Source organism: Eucyclogobius newberryi, unplaced genomic scaffold (genome assembly GCF_026437365.1).
Source record: "Eucyclogobius newberryi isolate DKJ021-1_F unplaced genomic scaffold, fEucNew1.0.hap1 SCAF_3, whole genome shotgun sequence".
Taxonomy (NCBI): domain Eukaryota; kingdom Metazoa; phylum Chordata; class Actinopteri; order Gobiiformes; family Gobiidae; genus Eucyclogobius; species Eucyclogobius newberryi.
The window spans coordinates 26799377-26820983 of NW_027315945.1; the positions used below are offsets into that span (position 1 = coordinate 26799377).

General features: G+C 38.4%; 4 protein-coding genes and 1 long non-coding RNA gene across 5 annotated transcripts; 2 read left to right on the forward strand and 3 right to left on the reverse strand.

The window, feature by feature from the left end:
* The first annotated feature begins 384 nt into the window (after positions 1 to 384).
* On the forward strand, positions 385 to 1937 carry LOC140373776 (uncharacterized). Its single transcript, XR_011929047.1, has 3 exons — positions 385 to 481; positions 553 to 1443; positions 1515 to 1937. It is a non-coding gene; the product is annotated as an uncharacterized lncRNA (long non-coding RNA).
* Positions 1938 to 2035: 98 nt separating this feature from the next.
* Positions 2036 to 3827, reverse strand: LOC140374348 (casein kinase II subunit beta-like). Its single transcript, XM_072461216.1, has 6 exons — positions 3667 to 3827; positions 2881 to 2983; positions 2690 to 2805; positions 2550 to 2625; positions 2284 to 2473; positions 2036 to 2206 (listed from the first exon to the last, which is right to left on the reverse strand). Exons 1-6 carry the CDS (start codon positions 3736 to 3738, stop codon positions 2116 to 2118), a joined length of 648 nt encoding a protein of 215 aa, XP_072317317.1. The 5' UTR covers positions 3739 to 3827; the 3' UTR covers positions 2036 to 2115.
* Positions 3828 to 4614: 787 nt separating this feature from the next.
* Positions 4615 to 5695, reverse strand: LOC140373834 (allograft inflammatory factor 1-like). Its single transcript, XM_072460529.1, has 6 exons — positions 5626 to 5695; positions 5488 to 5549; positions 5315 to 5381; positions 5194 to 5235; positions 4949 to 5114; positions 4615 to 4703 (listed from the first exon to the last, which is right to left on the reverse strand). The coding sequence occupies exons 1-6, from the start codon at positions 5639 to 5641 to the stop codon at positions 4616 to 4618; spliced, it is 441 nt and encodes a 146-aa protein (XP_072316630.1). The 5' UTR covers positions 5642 to 5695; the 3' UTR covers position 4615.
* A 535-nt stretch (positions 5696 to 6230) lies between these two features.
* On the forward strand, positions 6231 to 7865 carry LOC140374378 (uncharacterized). Its single transcript, XM_072461258.1, has 7 exons — positions 6231 to 6332; positions 6423 to 6737; positions 6818 to 7084; positions 7164 to 7190; positions 7261 to 7437; positions 7512 to 7553; positions 7812 to 7865. Exons 1-7 carry the CDS (start codon positions 6236 to 6238, stop codon positions 7850 to 7852), a joined length of 966 nt encoding a protein of 321 aa, XP_072317359.1. The 5' UTR covers positions 6231 to 6235; the 3' UTR covers positions 7853 to 7865.
* A 4528-nt stretch (positions 7866 to 12393) lies between these two features.
* cyp21a2 (cytochrome P450, family 21, subfamily A, polypeptide 2) lies at positions 12394 to 16650 on the reverse strand. The gene is given in 11 exon segments (XM_072461257.1): positions 12394 to 12787; positions 12944 to 13047; positions 13671 to 14020; positions 14511 to 14576; positions 14650 to 14736; positions 14813 to 14923; positions 15009 to 15104; positions 15665 to 15819; positions 16089 to 16178; positions 16251 to 16439; positions 16508 to 16650. Coding segments are annotated over 11 exon segments (1614 nt in total). The 5' UTR covers positions 16626 to 16650; the 3' UTR covers positions 12394 to 12539.
* Positions 16651 to 21607: the final 4957 nt, after the last annotated feature.

Sequence of the window (21607 nt, forward strand, 5' to 3'; positions counted from 1 at the left end):
GAGTTGCTATCGTAACCATACTTGAGACAAACCTAATTTTGGAGACTTGTTTGATTAAATTTACTCTTGGAATAGATTACTGATAAATACTTTCTCCAAGTCTGTACAATGTATGTATTTGAGCTGTTGACAAACAGAACAAAACTGAGTAAAGTCTGACTTAAGATGTAAAAGGCTAACTTGGATGATGATGAGCTAGAACTATCACTTTTGTTTCCAGTTCCAAGAAAAAGCTTAATTAAATAATACATTTTTATAAAACGACATTAAACTGAGAACTATTAAACACATTAAAGAGTTAACCGATTTGATAAAGGATGTGCCAAATTGGACCAGGTTCCAAATCGGGCAATGATATGTTATAATGTTTTGTATTGTCTGTAACTTTACTGCTCCTTTTTAGGTGGTGAAAAGCGGCTCATCTGAGACTCGTGTTGAGAAAAGAATTGTCATAACTGCTGAGTCTGACATTGAGGAGAAGGTATTTCCTTTGTTTTACAGTGTAAAGGAGAAGCAATGAACATTGATTTTAATACATTTATTCTTCTACAGGGAAAAGGATCTGGAGCCTCTGCGTTGTAACTGGGTCACGTTTCTTTCTACAAATTTTCTGCCATTGTTTTTCATCAGTGCATCGCACTACACTGTGGCTCATCTCTGCGCTCACACATATCAAATATCTCCCATAATTATTGTTGTAGACAAGTTGTAGCTGTTTTGTTTTGGTTCATTCATATTAGAAGACATTTGATCTGTTTTTTTAATTCAGCAGCAGCTCCAGTTGAGCGATGTCATGTTTTGCTTTTACAAGATTTTATGTAGTTGTTTTTACATGCTTTTTTAATCAAACCATTTCCTTTGTAGTTTTAGACTACATTATCCGCATTTATACTCTTGTTAACCATTCAAGGGAATTTATGTTGTTTACATGTCTAATAGTTTAGGTTTTCAAAAATACATTTTAAGTTACATACCTCGCAACACAATATGGACAATTCTGTGCCCAAAGTGGGCTTTGTTCCAGCTCAGGTACAAAAGTAGATCTGATTAATTTCTTCCCTGACCAGCCAAGAACCGGTAGCTTAATCATTATTGTAAAGTTTAAATTAAAAATTGTTCTATTTTGAAATATTTCTCTATTTTATAGAATTGATGCTTTTATAGTGTTTGTACAAATTAAGGTTTTTAAGTTATACATAACCATTTCCTCATGAATTGTGGGTTACTATTGTGTTGTGTAAGTATAATTTGGGATCATATTTTTTTTTTAAACAGTCTTGCTTTGGTTTTGTTTGCTCGTGTGTACCCTCATACATAGCCTGTTCTTTACTAAACATAACACCCTCTTTATGTTGACAAAAGTACATGGGGTTGGATTTATTATCACTGGACTTTGTATCTCAGGTTTTGTTACAGACCCTCACGATTGTATGAAGATTGTTTGTATGTCCCTCCTTGCTCTAAATGTGCATTTCTTTGTCAGTCACTGACAACGTCCACAGTCAAAAGTGAAGGAAGCTTTTAGAGTGTGACTTTTTCCTAGAAACATGTTTTCTATGTGACTTGTAAAGCAGAAGCTTTGTGATATTAATCTAATGTGTTTTTCAACATAAGCACGGCTCTTTGACTCAACACCATTTTAATGTATTTCATTCTTGAATCAAATTGTAAAGCCTTTTACCACAGTCTACGTAGATCACGTCACTGTTTTCTGAACTTCTGTAGAAGAAAATGTACCACGCTTACAAAATGTCAGTCCTTTGTCATAGCATGTTAGCCAAATTTGAATCCCCAAATAAGCCATTTGTATTGTACTAGCTATAATCCATCAGTAGTTTCCCCTAAAATGTTTGTAGAATATAAAATATTGTTGGATTGTGATTTATCCTTGTCTTTTTATGGAGAAAAATAAAACGTGCATTTTGCATTTACACGAATGAATAGAATGTTTTTAATTTTCTCTGAATGGCATATAAAAAGTGTGGACATCTGGTTCTATTATAGCAATGGCATATTGAGGCATGGACACTCAAAACCGAACTGTACAGGCTTTATTATAATACAGTATAATATCTGTTTCAACAAGAAGTAAACAACACAAGTGTCCACTGACACCTAGCGGTTGCTTTTGACTGGGCTCTTAAAACTTGAGGCAGCCTGGAGTTGAAGCTGATAGGCCATTGGGTGAATTTTGAAACCATATAGTCTGAAAGAAAAGAAAATGCATAAGATGGATTAAAAACACCCTGCACTAAATATTTATACCACAAAGTGAACAAACACCTTGGCACAAACTGGTTGGCTGGTCGCTTTGGACGATACTCTGGGTGCACCATATACAGCATGTGGGGGAATCCGGTGCCAAAATAGGCTCCGTCTGTGTGGTGGTGTTTGGAGGACTTGGGTGTGTACACATCCATGCACTTTGGACAGTAGAGCTTTACCATTGCTTCTCCGGGAATGTCTGACAATCCTGAATTAAAAAAAGATTGTCAATCCAGATTCCTAAATGCGCACATGCTTGTGGGGAGACCAAAAATATAACATACCAATGGGTAACATAGTTTGATTTTCACAATAGACTCTTGGGCAATGTCCAAAATCACCCTGTTGATACTTTTCCAGCTGTGAAAAAAGTCATAGTCAAGTAAAATATAATAAACCTGCTTTTAATTCTGTTATGACCTACCATTTGTGCGATGCCTCTGTTAGTGAGGATGTACCGTGCATGTATGAGACCATAAAGCATTTCTGCTGCTTGCTCTATCAAGTCACTCTGGTTTGGGTTGTCTTCAAGTTCTTCATCTGCAAAAATAGGCAAACAGTTTTGTTAACTCTCACTACAGAATATTATAGTTAAGTTAATACTTGAATTCTCACCTGGTTCTAAATCAAGGATCATGTCCAGAGCCTGTCGATAGTGTGGCACCTGCTCATTCAAACCCGTCAGATTAAATTTGTCCTGAATGTAGTCTTCATCGACCTACATAGAAAGTGACGAACGTTAATGTATTATTTTTTAATCTCATTGGCATTCTGTTAGCTAGCTGAGCGTTTGTTGCACTTTACTGTTGGAGCTGGGAAGTAGCTAAATACATATTCAGGATGGCAAGTAAAGTCAGTAGAATTGAGGAACTGTAATCCGGTTAATCTTTTATTTTGTGGTATTCAGAATACAGTTACTTTCCCAAAATCAAAAGGACTACATTGCAGTGTGTGGTTGTCCATGCAGTGTAGGCTTCAAACTGCACAGTAATAAATGAGCAAAATGGAAAGCACAGCTCTTATGGTGAGTGCATATATTATTTTCTTCTCTATTTTGGTGAAAAACAGTGAAGCAAAAAGATAAATAAAGCCATTTAATCCTAAAATCCTATGTTTCACACTATTATATAATGCACCTAAAAGTTAAAGGTATACCAAGAATTCGGAATGCAGTACTCTGATTGGACCATGTAATTAAATATGTAACAAAGTACGTTTTATTGCAGGCATTTAGTATTCTTTAAGTGATTCTTCCCATCACTGTTTACTGACGTAGTGAAGCATGGTATTGACTTGGTATGGTATGTATATTACAGGCGTATTATGGAAACGTATAAAACATATGACATTGTGTGGTTGAATGTCTTTGGATTGATAAGAGGAAAAGGGATTGGGCCGAACCTCACAGAAGAACTCGTTTCCCCTGAGGCCACAGAACCAGGAGATCCAGGACACCTCCTCTGAGCTGCTCATCCTCCTGAAAAATGATTAAAGAAAATGCCGAAAATGCAGGACTTTTGTGTGTAAGACTCAATGTAGCACAGGGCTTAATATTCATCTTTGTTAAACGCGTTTCTGCGTTCACTCGTCTCTACAGGCTTAGCAGGTCAGGCAAGCTTTTAGGCTAACATGCTATAACTGTGTTGCTAGCGGTGCAAACGCATTGTATGAGCTAAAAGTACATTTTATAGTGTAAGTTAAACACAACAAACTATGCTCAATGTTGGCACATGACGATGACAATTTATTACCTTAAAATGTTAAAATCAGGTCATATATCAACTTCAACTAGCTTCGCTTCCGCATCCGAACGATGAACAGCGGCGTTTCCGGCCATTTCCGGTTGTTTCAGAATAACATTTACATATATTTATTATATTATTATAATTTGCAGTAGTAGTAGTATAATTATTAGAAGTAGTAGTATGGTTGATATTAGTAGTAGAAGAAGTAGTAGTAGTAGTAGTAGTAGTAGTAGTAGTAGTATAATTATTAGAAGTAGTAGTATGGTTGATGTTACTAGTAGTAGTAGTAGTAGTAGTAGGAGTAGGAGTAGGAGTATTGTAGTATTGTTGTTTTTACTCAGATATTTTGTTCAAACTCATCAATCATTTAATCATTTTGGTCAGTATGAATATTGTTTATTATTTAAGCGTTTTAACATTGTAGATACCAGAAAGAAAAAAATAAAATAAAGTGTAGGCATGCAGAGACTATCCTACTTGCTATGACGTATGATGATGTTCATATACTGCATGTCTATTTTCAGTACTTAATTTTACAATGAGAAGCAGCAATAGGCTGAATTGCAATATTTCTCTGGCTTGTTCTCCTATGTGTTTATTATGGTTCAAGGCAGGTCAGAGAAGGTTTTCCGACATGGTGGACCTGATTCTTGCTGTTCCTGCTCCTTTCCCATGCCTTCAAACATCAGGATCCTGCAGACAACAAGTTATTGTAGCATCAAGGCATTTAATGTAACTCAGCGTTTTTGCAGGGCTTTAAAACTACACAAGCCACATCAAGGCAGAACCATAGAGTCAATGGGCAGAATCAAGTTATAGAACAACTCATGCACAAGATGATAATTTGTATGATTTGAATTGTACTTTCCAGCATAAGATTTACCATTTGAGAATCAAATTGCGCGTGGAGTATTAATATATTTGTGTATTATACTCACAACTTTAAAATGGCATTCCTCTTCCCCAGCATCATGTTGAGGAAGTCGTGGTAGCATATGGTGTCCTTTGATGACCCCCCAACCACCTCTGAAATCATCTTCTTCAGTTCTAAGTGTGTCTTGGCCAATCCGAGTTTCTCAAGCATCCGTTTCAAACCCATTAGGTCTGCCAGGATTGGGTAATAAAGGAAAGTTGGTCAAAAGTAATACTGTTTAACAACTCCTCTTCTAATCTGTTTTACTACCTATTTCGCCTTGGTCATTGAGGTCAAACTCCATGTATTTCTCTAATATAAAAAAAAATATATATATATTTAATCTCTTATAAACAATGTTATCATAATCAGTGTTTACAACAAGACAAACTTTTAAACAGTTCCAGTTTTGAAGCGAGTTCTTCCTCTTCTGCATATTTTTCATCAGATAGAAAAGCCTCAAATACAGAGAATAGATAGAAAACATGATAATAGGCCTATGTAGTTTTGTTTGTATTTGTGCAATGTTATAAAGCAAGGCACTAATTAAAAAATTCCGCTCACCTCATTGATAGAGTTCAGTTTTTCTTCTTGTTTAGATTTGAGCTGACCAAATGTCTTACCGCCTGCACAGATAAAACAATACAAAATGTGTGAATAAAAAACAATAAAACAGAAAAAAAAAATGAGACAGAAACTGACCTTGATGCGTGTTCATTTTATGCAGAACTGCGGTGCAGTGAAAATCCCTGCGAGAACTGCCCTGAGAGTGTTAAAGTGAGCAGAAGAGGAAGTCCTTAGTTAATCAGCCACAGTTTACACGCAGTAACATGCAATATAGGGCGAAATGTAGCAGCATCTCTTATTACAAATCTTAATAAACTCCTTCTACAATTATAATTAATCAAGACAATGGTTATTCCACATTACACTCAAAGTGTTCTAAATCTAGGACTCACTGAGACATTTTTTAGATATTGACTTTTCTAATGAAACACACTATTTTGGTTTCCATCAGCGGTAATAGGCTTGACAGTCTAAATACAGAAAAGCTTTACAAATACAATACCATTTCAGTCTCATTGTGTTGTTTTTACTGTAAACTTTTATGAAAATATATTTTGTCCATTAAAGCAATATTTATGATTTTTATCAAATGACAGAGGTGAGGATCATCACACTTTTCATGCTGCCCCATAGGGACGCTATTGCACTTATATTATTTGGCAAATCACCTTTCAAGAACAAATCTAGGAGAACTGAGAGTAGGTGGGGACATGAACAAGACAATACATGTCCCTTATGTTCATGTATGAGGCCACTTTTCATACAGGTTCCAAATATGGCTCTTTTAAACATTCTATTCTTGATGCAATTGGTTTTCTTTGTTGTCCAGTCTGACTGCAGAGGTAAGTACATTTGAATTGTTTTTAAATTATTGACATGAAATGTATGGACAGTGTCTAACAAAATGTATTTATTGATTTCTTGTATGCCAGATAACAAAGTCATTTCCACATATGTAGACGAAGATGTATCTTTTGATTGCTTTCATTCAAAACCTTTGGATACACAAAGCTGCTCCCGGTTAAAATTCACTAAAATATCATCAACTGGCTCAAAAGTTATACTTGCTTGGCCTGAGATCCCTGAGCTTCCTAATGCTGGACGTATAAAATGGATAACAAACGAAGACGTCCCAAATGTTCTCACACTGACTAAAGTACAAACATCGGATGGTGGTGACTACAGCTGTGAAATCTGGAATGGCTGGAAGTGCCTTCTTGCCAAAAACTTCACTTTGAAAATAAAACGTAGGCTGAACTTTATCAATGCATTCTTATTTTTACTTTCTTACTCCCTATAACAACTATTTCACCTGTACATTTATCAGGTTGCCCAAGCCAGGTGAAGGCTGTAGCACTTGGATCCTTTGTTACTTTGGACTGCTTAGTGGGGGACCAAGCCAGAGTCGAGGATCAGTCCTGGACCTGGCATATGCTGAAGTCTGGAAACCCCGATCTCCTCACCGACAGGTTTCAAGTGAATGGGTCGACCGTATCACTCAAATCAGCATCGGGTTCTGACAGTGGATGGTACCGATGTCAGTACAGGCTTGGAGACAATCAACGCTGCATGGATATCAATCTTCAAGTGGGATGTGAGTCTTTTTAATTTTTTATAAATGTGCAATAATCTACTGTCCATTTAGTAACTACTTTTTGCGTTAATAAATGCAGTGAAATTCATCACTAAAGCAACTCAAGGTCAGTTTGATAATATTTTAATATCAATACATCATTTGTTGTAAGATTAACATGTCTCTGCCCTGTACAGTGCCAACACATACCCAGAATACTCAGATCCTTCATGGTGACAGTGGGGAAGGATTCTCAACTGCTAACACAGTTGCGGTGTTAGCTGGAGTTGTCATCCTTGCTGCGCTTGTAGGAGCTGGACTTTACTGGAAACATAACAACAATAAAGTCCCACAGGAGACACCAGAATATGAGGGTCAGTTTGGCCTCTCGTCTGCACGTTTAGACCTGAAATGGAAGTGAACTGACAGGAGGCTTTTCTCATTTCAGATTGTGTAGATTTTAGTGTGACATATGATGTTGTTGCCGAAGGTGAGTTTAAATATGATTTTACTTGATTTTTTGAAAACACGTATGTATGCCATGTAACCATTAATTAATCTAAATGTTCAGTTGAGTTAGCCAATTGCAAGTAGAAATTGTTCTATAATGCACAGTTGAGATACTGAGTTCCACACAATAAAACATTATAAATAAAGTAAAATCAAGCACACTGAAAAGCTGATGTAATTCTTTTTACTTTACATGAGTTTATTTACATTCACCTGTACAAAATGTTTGTCATTTTAGAGATGTCCACCAGCCAACCCAGTTTCCAAGACCAGGACTAGCAGATTTGCACTTGTGAGTAGCTCAAAGGTCGTTTGAATACAAGTTCTCATTTATAATTGTTATCTTTTTTGCCTGCAGTTTAACTCCACTTGCTGTCCTGTGGGAGACGGTGCTAGTTCACAGCCTGTAGTAGATTATAGAAACTATCATTTGAGGTGACAACTTCTCTTTTGCTCTGGCGTTCATGATAATTCACATCCTCATAAACATGTGTCTGTAAAAAACAATTATTGGTCAAATATATTACTTTGATTTCCTTTTTTTCTCCCAATGTTTCATTCTTACCAAGCCAATATTTGCTTGAGCTTCTGTAAAAAAATAAACAGACAAGCCAGACTTAAGTCCACAGTTTTCATTTTGTAAATGTAATTGTACCAAACAACTGTACCTTGATCCTTGTTGTGCCTCCTCTTTCTGTAGAACAACACTATAGCGGCAATGCACAGTAAGACTACAGGAACCGCTATCCAAGCAAGGCCAAGCAACGCTGTAGGCACATGTACTTTTATTTACAATCATAACGACATTAGATTATAGGCATTTTTCACTTTAAATTCATTTAATAAAACAACTAATTTGTTACAATCTAGGAGAGGACGACATTTATGTTGGCCAATGTTTGTGTAGTAATATTTTTCCTATTAATATTTTGTCAGCTAGGGAACTTGTAGCAACATTGGATCATCAAGCTGCTAAATAATGTTTTTTGGTCTTCAGCTCCAATGGAAAGGGTGCCATCATATAAAATGGCCTGATTTGTATTTAAAGTTGGATTGTCACTAATTCACCACTTCTCTCATAAAGATATGATTGTTTTGTCTGGATTAGAATGTTCCACAGCATGGCATGTCTATCTCACATTTATTCAGTCAGGTGTTTTTATTGCTCAAGTACACATTCTTTCTGTGCGCGGTGTCACCTCTCCACAGATCTGACCTGTAATGTGATCTGATGCATCACCCGCTTGTCTCCATTGCAATAGGGGATTCTGTGTTAGAACTACTTCCTGTAAATTTCAACCTTGATTTTTCAACTTTTCTTCACAAATTGTCACTGGACTGATGTAAAGCTATGACACATACTGTATTTACCTTGTGTTTTATGTCTCCAAACAAAGAAATAATCCAAAAAAGCACTTTAAATGAAACATCTTACTTACGATTTCTATAATGCCACTTCTTTGCCGCCACTCGAACACCTTCTCTAAGTACTGAGCACACAATGACATCGGGGCCCAAATCAACCATTGGGATGGACAGTTTGTAGATGATACTCCTGTTTACTTTTAATAAACCACTTGTTATATACGGAGTATAATCTTCAGACCAGGTTAGGCTGAAGTCTTCATCACATGTGGTATTGGCACAGGTTAGCACACAGCTCAGTGTGACGTTTCCTTTTGGGTCCATCTCTGAGATGACTGCAGAGAGAAATGTGTAGAAAATATGAATATATGAGTCGTTGACAGTGAAGACAACATGTTTTGAACTCACTGTCAACTGTATGGAGCCAGATTGTTTTGAGCTTCCCTTCATCTACACACTGGTACTTCCCAGAATTTGAAGCACGAACATTTCTTATTAAGATAGTTGAACTCGTATTTGAGAAAGAGGTCAGTTTTTGGCCTTTTTCAGTCAAAACAAGAGAGGAAGTGTTTGAACAAGTGAGAGATACTGACTGACTCACTGCTGCAAACACTTCCTCTACGCCATCTGTGGAAAATAGGGCACATGTCACCACCAAGTACTAAATATATGCCTGAAAGTATAGCATGTTTCTTCCTAACCTGTCACTGTTGTTAGGTAAGAGGTCGTGGCTTTAGCTGAGCCATTTAGATAGACTTGACATTTCCATTGTCGGTGATGGTCGGTCTTTTTAGGTTGAATGTAAAGTTTCGAGAAGCAGTTGTTAATGTTCACAATTTTAAACCGCTCCCCTTTGAGCAGTGTATTGTCCTCTGCAAGCCACTTGACTTGTAGCCCAGTCCTGTTGCAAAGGCGTACGAGTCCACTATAATCGTTAATATGACAATGGAGCTCAAGTTTGTTCTCTTGATTATCTTGATTTTCTATAACTGACAAAATACAAAATTGTTGACTATAAAAATTATTTTGTGTAGTTTCAAGTCTACATTATACTTACTATGAAGGAACTGAAGGTCAACACTGGAGTTCTTGTTGCCACTATAACAAGTGTAAATGGTGGCGTTATTGTTCTCCATGTAACTGATGTGCAGAGAACAGTCTGTGCGCAAAGTAATGTTTGGAACCATCACGTGTCCATCTTTCACAAGCTCAGAGAGAGAGTGAGCAATGGTCCACGAGACGGAGGAGCACCCAGACCCACGGCTCACAGCGCATGGTAAAGTCACACTGTCTCCCAATGCAGCAAACATCACCACATCTGCAAAACACAACACTCATTTCAAACAGTGCTCACATATTAAAGCATAATAACACACGTTTAAAGCCAAAGCATATATAGATTAAACCCAGGATAGACCTCTCTGGCACAAATCTGGCTCATCAGAAATCACTTTCAAGACACTGTAGTTTCATTGAAAGTTGTCACCTGTCACACTTTGTTTATCTAAATACAGAGTCCAGATGACAGCTGAATCTTTTTCTACAATGGAACACTCCTGGAGGAATGAGTGATTACACCAACATGTCTTTATCACCTATATATGTGCGCTCTTATTTAAAACGACTGTATGGGCTTACCTGTTGACTGAAAAGCCATTCCTCTCAGAAAAGCAAATAGAAGTCCAATGCAAAATAAGATAATCATCTCGACACGCTTGTGGGCAGCCACTTCTGTTTCAGCTTAAAGAGTGCATGACCACAAATGAGTAAAATTATATTTCAGGAAATTGCATCACCTTTGGTCTAACTTCTCTTCACACAGCAAACTCAAATTTAACAAGGCCATGGACAACTGTAGGCAGGTTTTTATAATTCTATGTAGTAAAATATCATTCGTTGCGTCAATAAAACCACTAACACTTCAAATGGACACAGCGGAAAGTCTAAAGAATAAAACATAAAGTCTTAAGTCTAAAATGTGGTAGAATGTAGTAAATGCACCTTTGCAGTTGGCTGCCAGTCGCCATTAATAGCAACAACAACCACAACAACAACAAAATAAGATATTCCTTTATTGTTGCAACGCAGGTAGATACAGAGGAAAAGGACCGATATCTTATAAGAAGTTTAAAAAAAAACACTCTCTCAATAGAAGAACTCTTATAAAAAAAACTCTTGTAAACAAAAACTCCTATTGACAAAACCTCTCATTTCCTAATAATGAATGGAGGGGAGAAATAAAGATAAAATAAAATAAAAAAACAGCCAGCGTAAGACAAGATAATACTAATAATAATGGTAAAATAAACACTCTAATTTCATCAGTTATATGCACATGAATATGACGGTATTGCACATGGTTAAGTCAGTATTGCAAGTGTTCTGGGCTAGCAGTGTTTGTTATAAAGTCTGACAGCAGTAGGAAGGAAAAATGCATTTATCACTCTTATAATACACATTTACTTAAATATACTATTAATTTGTGACAAAATAGGACATGATGACATTTATCTCGGCCTATAACTTGAACTATTTTGACCACAATGTGTCTTAATTTCTGTTTGACTGAGTTGATACTTCAGAAAAGCCAGATGTGCTGTGCTGCCCGGTGGTGGAGTGGTTAAAGCAGCAGCACAGATGCCAGGCTCCACGTGCAGCCGGTCGCAGTGTCGCTTACAGCCAGAAAAGCCTTCAAAAAAAGAAACGTTTCATAATATGTGCCAAAGTGATTGGGGGAAAAAAAAAAAAAAACTTATATTGTCACATTTAAAGTGCAATATCACCACCAGGACAATGTTTTAGTTTTAACATCGAGGATTTGTTCGAGCTTTTCTCAATTCTCAAAGCAAAATAATCTGAAGGCTGAAGGCTCACTATCCTCAAATGACAACTAAAATACAGTGCAAAATATAATTTATTTAGTTGTTTAAAATGATTAGGAGGGCTTTTAAATGTCAAAGTACTTTTTACAAATACAAATGTGCACAGCAGATGGCGCTATAATCTACAACCTCGAAGGGCAGACAGCTACGTGTTTGAGAGAAAAAACAGAGATATATCCTTCTGTTTTATGTTTTTCAGACATGCCACTTCTTTGTAACTAAATTATATAACAGGGACAGAATGTGGGTAGTGCTTACATTTAACTTTGTCAAGAAATTGTTCTTAAGTAACTTTCTGACACCATATTTTTACTCCTACTTGAGTAATGTTTTTATTGAGTAAAAGTTCCTCTTACCGCTGCTGTACTAGTGACAAAGCCTTTATGTTGTCAATGTTAAATATTTGAACATTTTTGTTTCTTGTACTGCTCCTTCATGATGTTTTTCATGTTTTTGCATCTATTCTTTGGAAATAGCAGATTTTGAGCATTAAGTTATTGTTTTGTCTTTCCAATGAGAGATGTTACTCTATTACTCTTACTTGAGTAAAAGTTTCCCCATATACTATTTTTACTCTTACTTGAGTAATTTCTTGGACCACTACTTTGTACTTTTACTAGCGTAATATTATTATGAAGTAACTTTTCTCTCACTTGAGTACAATTTTGGCGTACGCGACCCACCTCAGCAGGAATGTAACTGGACAGTCCTACATCATTTTAGTTCAAATGTCCCAGTCTTGGCAGTGCTACGGCTTTAAACGGCTTGGTCTTCAGCACAACACTGGCCACGCCTTTCAGGTCTGGCGCAGGGACCTTGTCAGGGAGAACAAACTGAAAGTCCCTCAGCAGGTACGCCGTGAAGAGGAACATCTCCATTTTAGCCACAGACTCCCCCAAGCAGAGACGCGCCCCTCCTCCAAATGGGACCAGGGCACGAGCGGAACCCCCTCCGTCCAGGAAGCGCTCTGAAGCAGAAAAAGCCGTTTGGTTGATGTTATTGTACGCTTCGGAGGAACAGTCATTCAAAGTGATGAAGGGAGTGACATGTTAAGGTTAAGAAAACAGTCACGGTTGTGCAAAAGTTAGGAAGAGGCAAGGTCAAGGTTAGAAAAACACTTCACCTGGTCTGAAGCTGTAAGGGTCGGGCCAAACTGCAGGGTCGTGGTGAGCGCCAAAGAGGTTTGGAAGGATCACTGTGTTTTTCGGGATGAAATAGCCCGCAATACTACCAACAGAAAATGGAAATGAGTGTAGGGAGTGTTGGGTTGCTTGTTGAAACATGTGTGTTTTTCATGCTCTTATAGTTTCCCCCCTCAATTTTGAACACAAAAAATAGAACATAAAACATGCCACAGAGAGAACAAAAAGTGAAGGTGCATATTGTCGAACACACTGGTCCGTTTTCAAATTAAGTCAGAAGGTAATCTTTTCCATTTTTTAAATTTCAGGTATAATTTAGGTCCAGTCCTTGACCATTGGTTAAATTTCTGTCATACTTTGTTTTGTTATGGCTGTCTATCTTGTCAATACTCCTGATACATAAATAAGCTCTAAATGTTAACCACTTAAGTGAACAAACTTATAATACCTCAAATCCTTACAATAGACACAAAATAATAGTACTTTATTATATATTATAATCTTATATACTCCATCTATATTTCTCTTGCTCGATTTGTATCTGATTTTGGATCCTTTTGACAACCCTATTTCTTTGGAATATATTGTCTTGATATTCTTTTTTTGCACATCTCCAAAGCAACAATAGTACTATAATTCATTTGTATATACCCTACCTACGTTTAACTGAATTAGCTTTATATTAGTGTGCAGCGGTAGTCTGAGTACCTGCTGTCCCTGATTGCCCTGTGAGGCACGGCTAAAGGAGCGACTGGCCGAAGCCTGAGCACCTCGTGGACCAGAGCGTTGAGGACAGGGAGTCTGTGTCTGTCGCTGTATTTGGGATACTGTCCGTCCAGCACTGTGCACATCTCCTCATATACTCTGTTCTGCACCTGTACGAGGCAAATGTTTACTCTGATTTCTATCGCTTTTAGTGCATTTCATTTGTGGTTTGCACTTGCCTCTGGTCTGTGCAGAAGAAAGGCTATGGTCCAGTTAAGCCAGGCTGCAGTGGTCTCAGTCCCTCCAATAAGAAGATCCACAGTGGCCATGTGGACGTGAGTGTCTGTGAGCGTCTGTGGACACACACACCAACACACTAGCTACACATTTAATAAATACAATGTCTTCAGCCCATGGGAATATAGCAGTGCTGCTCTCATTTACACATGATACACATGACAGAGAAATACTTCTGGATGATAATGTTACTGTGACATTAACACCCAGATAAAATAGCTTTACATATAGGTTTACTTTATTGAGTATAGATTGAACAGAAATGACTTATTTTTGCTTCTAAATTTGTCAAAATGTATATATTTGTAGCTGTGCAATTAATTGAATCAAATTTATTACTGCTCTAATTGTTTACATAATTAAGTAATCCAGATTATTGACAAGTTAATGAGTAGGAAGACGTTTTCAAATGTATTGCATCTTACCCCTGTTGTAAGTTGTAAGTATCAATGTTATGTTCAAAAACCTATTTTCACCATTAAATTCTAATTCTGTTTTTAAATTTGAAACATTAATATCATAAATGCACTTCAAGATGGTGCTCACCGTGTTTTGTTCAAGTCCATGCAGTAATGAGCCAGTTATAGCGTCTTCACTTCTCTTTTCTAGAGACTACACAACAGGACCAAATGACACACCAAACACTGACATCAATATTTGCAAAGAACAATATATATCTACCAACTTTAAAATCATTGAGATGTTTTTGTATGATGTCATCTCTCCGCACCACCTCTTTCAGAAGACGTGCAAACACTGGATTTGGTAGTTTCTGTAAAAAAAAACCCACACATATTAGAATTGTGATCATATACAACTGTGTGCGTTTGAAAGCATTTCTCTTTTACTCTGAGCAGTGGGAAAGAGTCCAAGGCAGAGATCCAGGATGAGCCCCACAGAGCCACAATCTCATTCAGGCAGCTGTGCAACTGCTGCAGCTCAGGTGAACTTTTGTCATACTGGACACAGACAGAAAAGCACACAAAACCAGGTGAAGTTCAGATTACAGTGTAAGTCAAGTGACATGTGCATTGTGTCGCTTACTTCTTTTCCAAAAGCCAGAGTAGTGATGACGTTACTTGCAGCCACTGTGAAATCCTCTGACAGATCCACAGCTGTGCCTTTATAGTCCATCAATACCTCAACAAAGTAATACATTTATTTCATAATGCCATATCACAGTACTAGGTGCTGGAGATTTGTAGATTTGTTGTTGCCAGGCGGCCCATCACGTGGCCCGTCATGTGTTTTGGGACTGAGATAAACTGTTGAACTTAAACTTGACTTCAGAACGATGTATTTAGGCCTCAAAACTCCTGCTATTGAATCCTTTTGAGCATTCAGCAGGAAACAAGGCCATTATGAAAGAATGAATGATACAAACTGCACCAACGATCAAGGGTTGGACTGACATTATAATTGACATATGTAAAATCGAAAAAAAAAAAAAAAAAAAAAAAAAATTGGACTTAACTTAAAAACATTGAAAGACTGTGGATCAAATGTGGCATGTATTTTGGACAATTATGTGCCTTCATTTTCTTTGGATTCCTTTTGCTTAGAAAAAATAAATAAATAAATACATATATATTATTATTATTATTATTTTATTTTTTTTAATTACAATTCCATCTTTGGTCATGTTCTGTTCTATGTGTTTTTTTCTGTTTTGTGTTATGTGTATGTAACTTTCCATTTACCTTTCTTAGTTGCAGTGCATGTCTCTCTATGAGTTCGTGCAGAGACTTCTGACAGCATCGCTGCAGTGCACTGTGAACCAGGCGTCGATGTGCCCTCCACACCTCTGTGTAGTCACCCAAAGAGATGGAGCACCCTCCACCGGACACTATGTTTCCTGTGGCAAGTATACAACAGTATTAAGAATGTGCCTAAACCTAAACTTCAACTGTCACTAAAACTAAAGAAACATCAACCACTACAAATACCACCACTATTATAGATTTACGAGTTATTGCAAATACACAACCCTCAAACCCTCAAGACCCATGATACTACTATGCAATATCTTTTACATTTATTTTACCTACATTGTAACCTTTTTCACATATTTTACCTATAATTGTTGTCAGGGGCCCTGGCCCCTGACAACAAAAAGGGACCCACCTGTGTAAGAATGTGGTCTTCCTGCAAAATCTGACCATTTCTTTACCAGCGCCTCCCTGATGACTTCACTGCTGCTCAGAACCACAATAGCTACAAGAGGAAGAGGAAGTATTTTAGGTCTAGTAATACATATTGGACATGCACAAATGTGGCTTCTATTACTGATGTTTCCACATCTGAGGCGGTAGATGCTTCCATAGCGCTTTGCCAGGGAGGTCAGATGCATAGGCAGGTGATCATGAGAGAACTCGATCATATTCCCAATGAGAAAATAGCTTGGGGGTCCAGGGAGGGAGAGTGACGGGGAACCACACACAAACTGGGTAACATATTGGAGTAGGCTTGGTTTAGCTGCAAAGAAATAATTATGAATCCGCATATAAAGCTATAAACCATGCACAAATTTACTTAAAACTTACCCCTGTTGTGTTCTGCAGTTTTAGGCTTTTGTCTCTCATTAAAAACAGAAATGAGTGCAATCACAAAAAACACCAACAAAACCAGAGCTCCCACACTGAACACACTCAGCAATGCCATCCTTCAGAACACCAGTAACAGCACTTAGTTTGAGCTCCTTTTATATCGTATATCTGTTGTTGTTTTTTCCTTGACCTCGGAGTGTTTTGTTTAAAGATTGAATCAGGACTGCATGTAATCGGTGTTCAGTAAACATGGACAGGGAGGGCTGAAGGATAAGATAATACTTATTCTGTCCTCACTGTGGTGTCACTACCAGGGCTAGACAGAAAGCGAACATCAAAAAAGAGAGTCCAACGACCATGTAGAGAAGACTTGTCTTTAATGGCTGTTCAGACGCTTTTCCCTGCAACTTGTCTCTTTGATAATCATTTTTTTGTAAAACTGTAACAAAACACATAAAACAGTGTATTAATAAACTGTACATACAAGTACATATCAAATAAATCATTTGTACATCGACTTATACATTACTACATGTAAACACATGTAAACCTTCACATCAATTGTACAAGAACAGATACATATAAGATCAAATAAAATAAAGGTCTGAACACATAGCCTAGCTCAAAGTGGGACAAGGCTACATGCACAGCAGCTAGCAACAACTAACATTTCAAAAGAAGTACAGATTAAGGCAAGTTTAATTGTAGAGCACATTTCATACACAAGGCAATTCAAAGTGCTTCACACAGCAGGAAAAATGCATTAAAATCAGAAAGAAATTACAGAAACAGAAATACAATAAAATTGATTAAGTAAAAACAATTTAGGTCATAAAAGAGAAGAGTGCAAAGAAAAATCCTTTCAGTCATATGCACAGCTAAACAAAACTGTTTTTAGCTTAGATTTGAACATTGTCAGAGTAGAAGCCTGTCTCACATCTTCAGGAAGAATGTTCCAGATTTTAGCTGCATAAAACTGAAACGCAGATTCCCCATGTTTTGGCCTGACTCTGGCACCAGCAGGAGGCCGGTCCCTGAGGTCCTCAGAGTCCGAGATGGTTCATATGGCACTAACATATCCAAGATGTACTTTGGTGCTAGGCCATGGAGAGACTTGTGCACAAGCAGAGCTGCTTTAAAGTCTATTCTCTGAGCCACAGGAGCCGGTGCAGAGACCTGAGAACAGGACTAATGTGATCATACTTCCTGGTTCTAGTCAGGACCCGAGCAGCAGCGTTCTGGATGTACTGCAGCTGTTTTACAGCTCGTTTGGAGAGGCCAGTGAGCAGCCGTTACAGTAGTCTAATCTACTGGAGACAAACGCATGGATAAGTCTCTCTAAATCTGGTTTAGACACTATACTTTTTTATTTTGGCAATGTTTTTTAGATGGTAAAAAGCTGCTGATGTTATTGATTTGACGTGGCTATTAAAGTTCAAGTCTGAGTCCATTATTACCCCCAGATTTCTAACTTGATTTGTACGTTTAAGAGCGAGACTCTGGAGGTGACCGCTAACACTTTCTCTTTGTTTCTGTGGGCCAAAAACGATTATTTCAGTCTTGTCTGAGTTCAGCTGGAGAAAGTTGTATTTCATCCACAAACTGATCTGTTGGATGCAGTGACAGAGTGAATCCACTGGTCCATAGTCACCTGCCGATAGTGAAACATAGATCTGAGTGTCGTCTGCATAATTGTGATAGGACACATTTTCACTGCCTATCAACTGACCTAACGGCCAGTGACGTGCGGTGAGGTTCAGGGCGAGTGAGGCACCAAAAAAAAAAATTCAGGACAAGCTGGAGTCGAACCCACTTTTTCTTCATTTAAAGGCTGTGTCACTAACCATGTGTTAATCAAATGGTGCCAACGTTTTTAGATATATGACTCCGTCTAAAGCAACCCATTCAACTCCGGTGTAGGTCTTTCTTGAGTTATAACCTCTTGCTTTGATTGAAAATCCAGATTTGCGAAACGTTTTAACTTGGAAATGTTATCGTCCAGATTCTACAAACACAATGATAAGGAAGAAGATAGTGAAACCTGTCCACACACGGCCGGGCTCAGGAGCGCCCTCTTCCATGAGGCGCATGTAATGAAGCCTCTCTGAGTGAACTTTTACTACGGTTTTATAATGAATCATTTCATACATTATCGAGAATATGGAAGCACCGAGCACATCGTCAGGGTGTTTAATTTGTTATGAACAGAGGGAGAGAGAGTGACACATCATTTGCATTGCTCCAGCTCAGTTTGTGAGGAGTGTGTGTGTGTGTGTGTGTGTGTGTGCTCCAGAGGCTGAGCAGGTACAGCCTCCTCCCTGTATCTGAATGGCAAACATCTGGACATTCTTATTTGACAGGTGAGTCCTCTAGTCTCTGTAAGAGGATCCCGTGATCGACAGAGTCAAAAGCAGCACTCAGATCTAACAGAATTAAGACTGAGGCTTTGCCTGTGTCAGTGTTCAGGAGGATGTCATTTGTCGCCTTGACAAGAGCAGTCTCAGTGGTGTGATGAGGTCTAAAACCTGACTGAAAAACATCAAATGAGTTGTTTATTAAGAGGAAATCTGTGAGCTGTTGGACTTTGCCCCAAAATGGCAGATTAGAGATGGGCCGGTAATGACTCAGTACTGCGGCATCAAGACTGCTCTTCTTTAGGAGAGGCTTTATGACCGCAGTTTTCAAAGACATTGGGAATGTTCCAGATTGAAGCGACATGTTAACTATGTGAGTGAATGGTGCTAACAAACTGTTCAGCACAGACTTTAGAAATCTGGAGGGTAACACATCGAAGCAGCATGTAGATGAACTCAGACTGGTGATGATCTCATGGACAGTTTTGTCCGTTACAGGTGCAAAGTGAGTTAGCTCTAAGTGTCTTGGTGGTTTTAGGGTAATTTTTTGCATTGTGGGATTTATAGCATTTTTAATGCCCTGAACTTTGTCATTAAAGAATAATGCAAACTCATTACACTTGGATGTGGAAATGAGTTCTAACGGCAGCTGAGCTGGAGGGTTTGTTAATCTGTTTACTGTGGCAAACAGGACACGCGAGTTGTTACTGCAGCTTCCAATTATTTCAGAAAAATATTTTTCCCTAGTTCTACATAAGATTAGGTTGTACATGTTCAGCTTTTCTTTGTAAATCTCTTTTTGAACCTGGAGCTTTGACTTGCGCCATTTCTATTTGGCCCGGCGGCACTCCTGAAACTGCTGGGCTATTTGACCGCGCCGGGTTAGGGTTAGGGTCAGGGTTAAGGTTAGCCATGAGGCTATATGGCCGTGCCGCGGCTCCTGAAACTGCTGGGCTATTTGACCGCGCTGCGGCTCTGTAGCCACGGCCCATTTCTCCATGGCGCTTTCTGCTTATTTTTAACCATTTTAGCCTTCATAGGGGCAATGGTGTCTAGAACATTCAAAACACTAGATGTAACAGAGTTCAACAAATCATTTACATTGAACATGAGACATTTTCAAAGTTTATCATTTCCATAAACAGTGCACCTGTGCCATCACTTATGTGTCTCCTCTGAACAACTGCAGGACCAACCGGTGGTTTGGGAAAAACAGACAGGTCAAAGAAGATACAGAAATGATCAGACAGAGCAACATCGATCACATTGACATTTGAAATATTTACCCCTTTTGTAATTATGAGATCTAGAGTGTGCCCTCTGCTGTGGGTGGGGCCTCTCACATGCTGAGTAAGACTGAAGGTTTCAAGGACAGCATCAAGCTCTTGTCACAAATATTATCAACATGCACATTGAAATCACCTGTAATGACCAAACCATCAAAGTCTGTGCATACGACTGAAAACTTCTCAGTAAAATCATCAATAAAACTTTGGCAGTGCTGCGGAGGCTTGTATAAAACAATGAAGAGAATGGATGTAGACTGTTTCAGCTCCATTTTAAAGGATACATACTCAAATGATGAAAACACCCCAAAAGACAACCTGCGGGTAATTATTTCATCCCTAAAGGTAGCACAGACTTCACCCCCTTTATTGTTTTCTTGTGTTTCAGATTCAAACATAAAGTTAGGTGGAGCAGATTCTATCAGAACTACATTTCCTGTGTTTTTGTCAAGCCATGTTTCAGTTAAAAACATAAAATCAAGATTATAAGAAGAAATAAAATTATTAATTAAGAGAGATTTGTTACATAAGGATCTGACATTTAGCACAGCAAGTTTCAGACTAGTTTCAGTGGGACTGGGCTTTATCTTTTCACAGGGAATATGAATCAAATTTCCCAGATTGGGCCTGACTCGCATTTTGTTTTCCCATTTGTATGATGAGACTACAGAAATAGCACTAGGGAGGGCTATTTTTACATAGGGCCCCGGGTTGGTTTGATTGTTAATATGACAATAAGTCCCGGCAACGCTGAGACCCAGTGCATCCAATCTATGGGAGATACCAGGTGAAAGGCGAGGGGTGATGGGTGGTGGGGCTTTTGTAGCCAAGGAGAGTTTGGGACCAGGTGAAAGGCGAGGGGGGATGGGTGGTAGGGCTTTTGTTGGTGTAGTCGGCTTGTTGACTACACTAAGTATATATATATATATATATATATATATATATATATATATATATATATATATATATATATATATATATATATATATATGCTATATTGGGCGTGAGTGGAGCCATCTTAAGGCCTGATTTGATCAGGCATTCAAATTAGCTGGGAAGGCCCATGGGTCTGGGTGGAGATGAGAAGGAGAGTGAGTCACAGATGGGTTCAAGGCATTTGAAGATTGTTGTGGTGCTGTTGCTGATGAGTCCTTCGCTGGAGGCGGTGGAGGTGAATGCGGAGCAGCTGGAGCTGAATCCTTTGCTGGTGGTGGTGGAGCGGCTGCTGATGAATCCTTTGGTGGAGGCTGTGGTTGTGGTGCTGTTGATGTTGAAACATTGGCTCGGTCACTGGCTGATGGAGCAGGAATTCTTCTCTCATTCCTCTCTTCTCTAACTATCTGCTCAGGACCCTGTCCAGGCCCAGTCCAATGCCTCAGAGCGTGGAGCAGGTTCTCTGTCAGCACCCTCACTCCACCTCTGCATAGGTGGGGGCCATTTCTCTTAAACAGGTCCTC

Excerpts from the sequence above, each read along its gene's own strand:
- LOC140373834 (XM_072460529.1), bottom strand. Across the intron at positions 5,236-5,314 it reads AAAACTGGAACTGTTTAAAA|AGAAATACATGGAGTTTGAC; the intron begins GTTTGTCTTGTT and ends TTTTTATATTAG. Across the intron at positions 5,115-5,193 it reads CAATGACCAAGGCGAAATAG|ACCTAATGGGTTTGAAACGG; the intron begins GTAGTAAAACAG and ends CAATCCTGGCAG.
- LOC140374378 (XM_072461258.1), top strand. The coding sequence starts at position 6,236 with ATGAGGCCACTTTTCATACAGGTTCCAAATATGGCTCTTTTAAACATT. Across the intron at positions 7,085-7,163 it reads TATCAATCTTCAAGTGGGAT|TGAAATTCATCACTAAAGCA; the intron begins GTGAGTCTTTTT and ends TAATAAATGCAG. Across the intron at positions 7,554-7,811 it reads ATATGATGTTGTTGCCGAAG|AGATGTCCACCAGCCAACCC; the intron begins GTGAGTTTAAAT and ends TTGTCATTTTAG.
- LOC140374348 (XM_072461216.1), bottom strand. The coding sequence starts at position 3,738 with ATGAGCAGCTCAGAGGAGGTGTCCTGGATCTCCTGGTTCTGTGGCCTC. Across the intron at positions 2,984-3,666 it reads GAAACGAGTTCTTCTGTGAG|GTCGATGAAGACTACATTCA; the intron begins GTTCGGCCCAAT and ends CTTTCTATGTAG. Across the intron at positions 2,806-2,880 it reads GATCCTTGATTTAGAACCAG|ATGAAGAACTTGAAGACAAC; the intron begins GTGAGAATTCAA and ends CTATTTTTGCAG.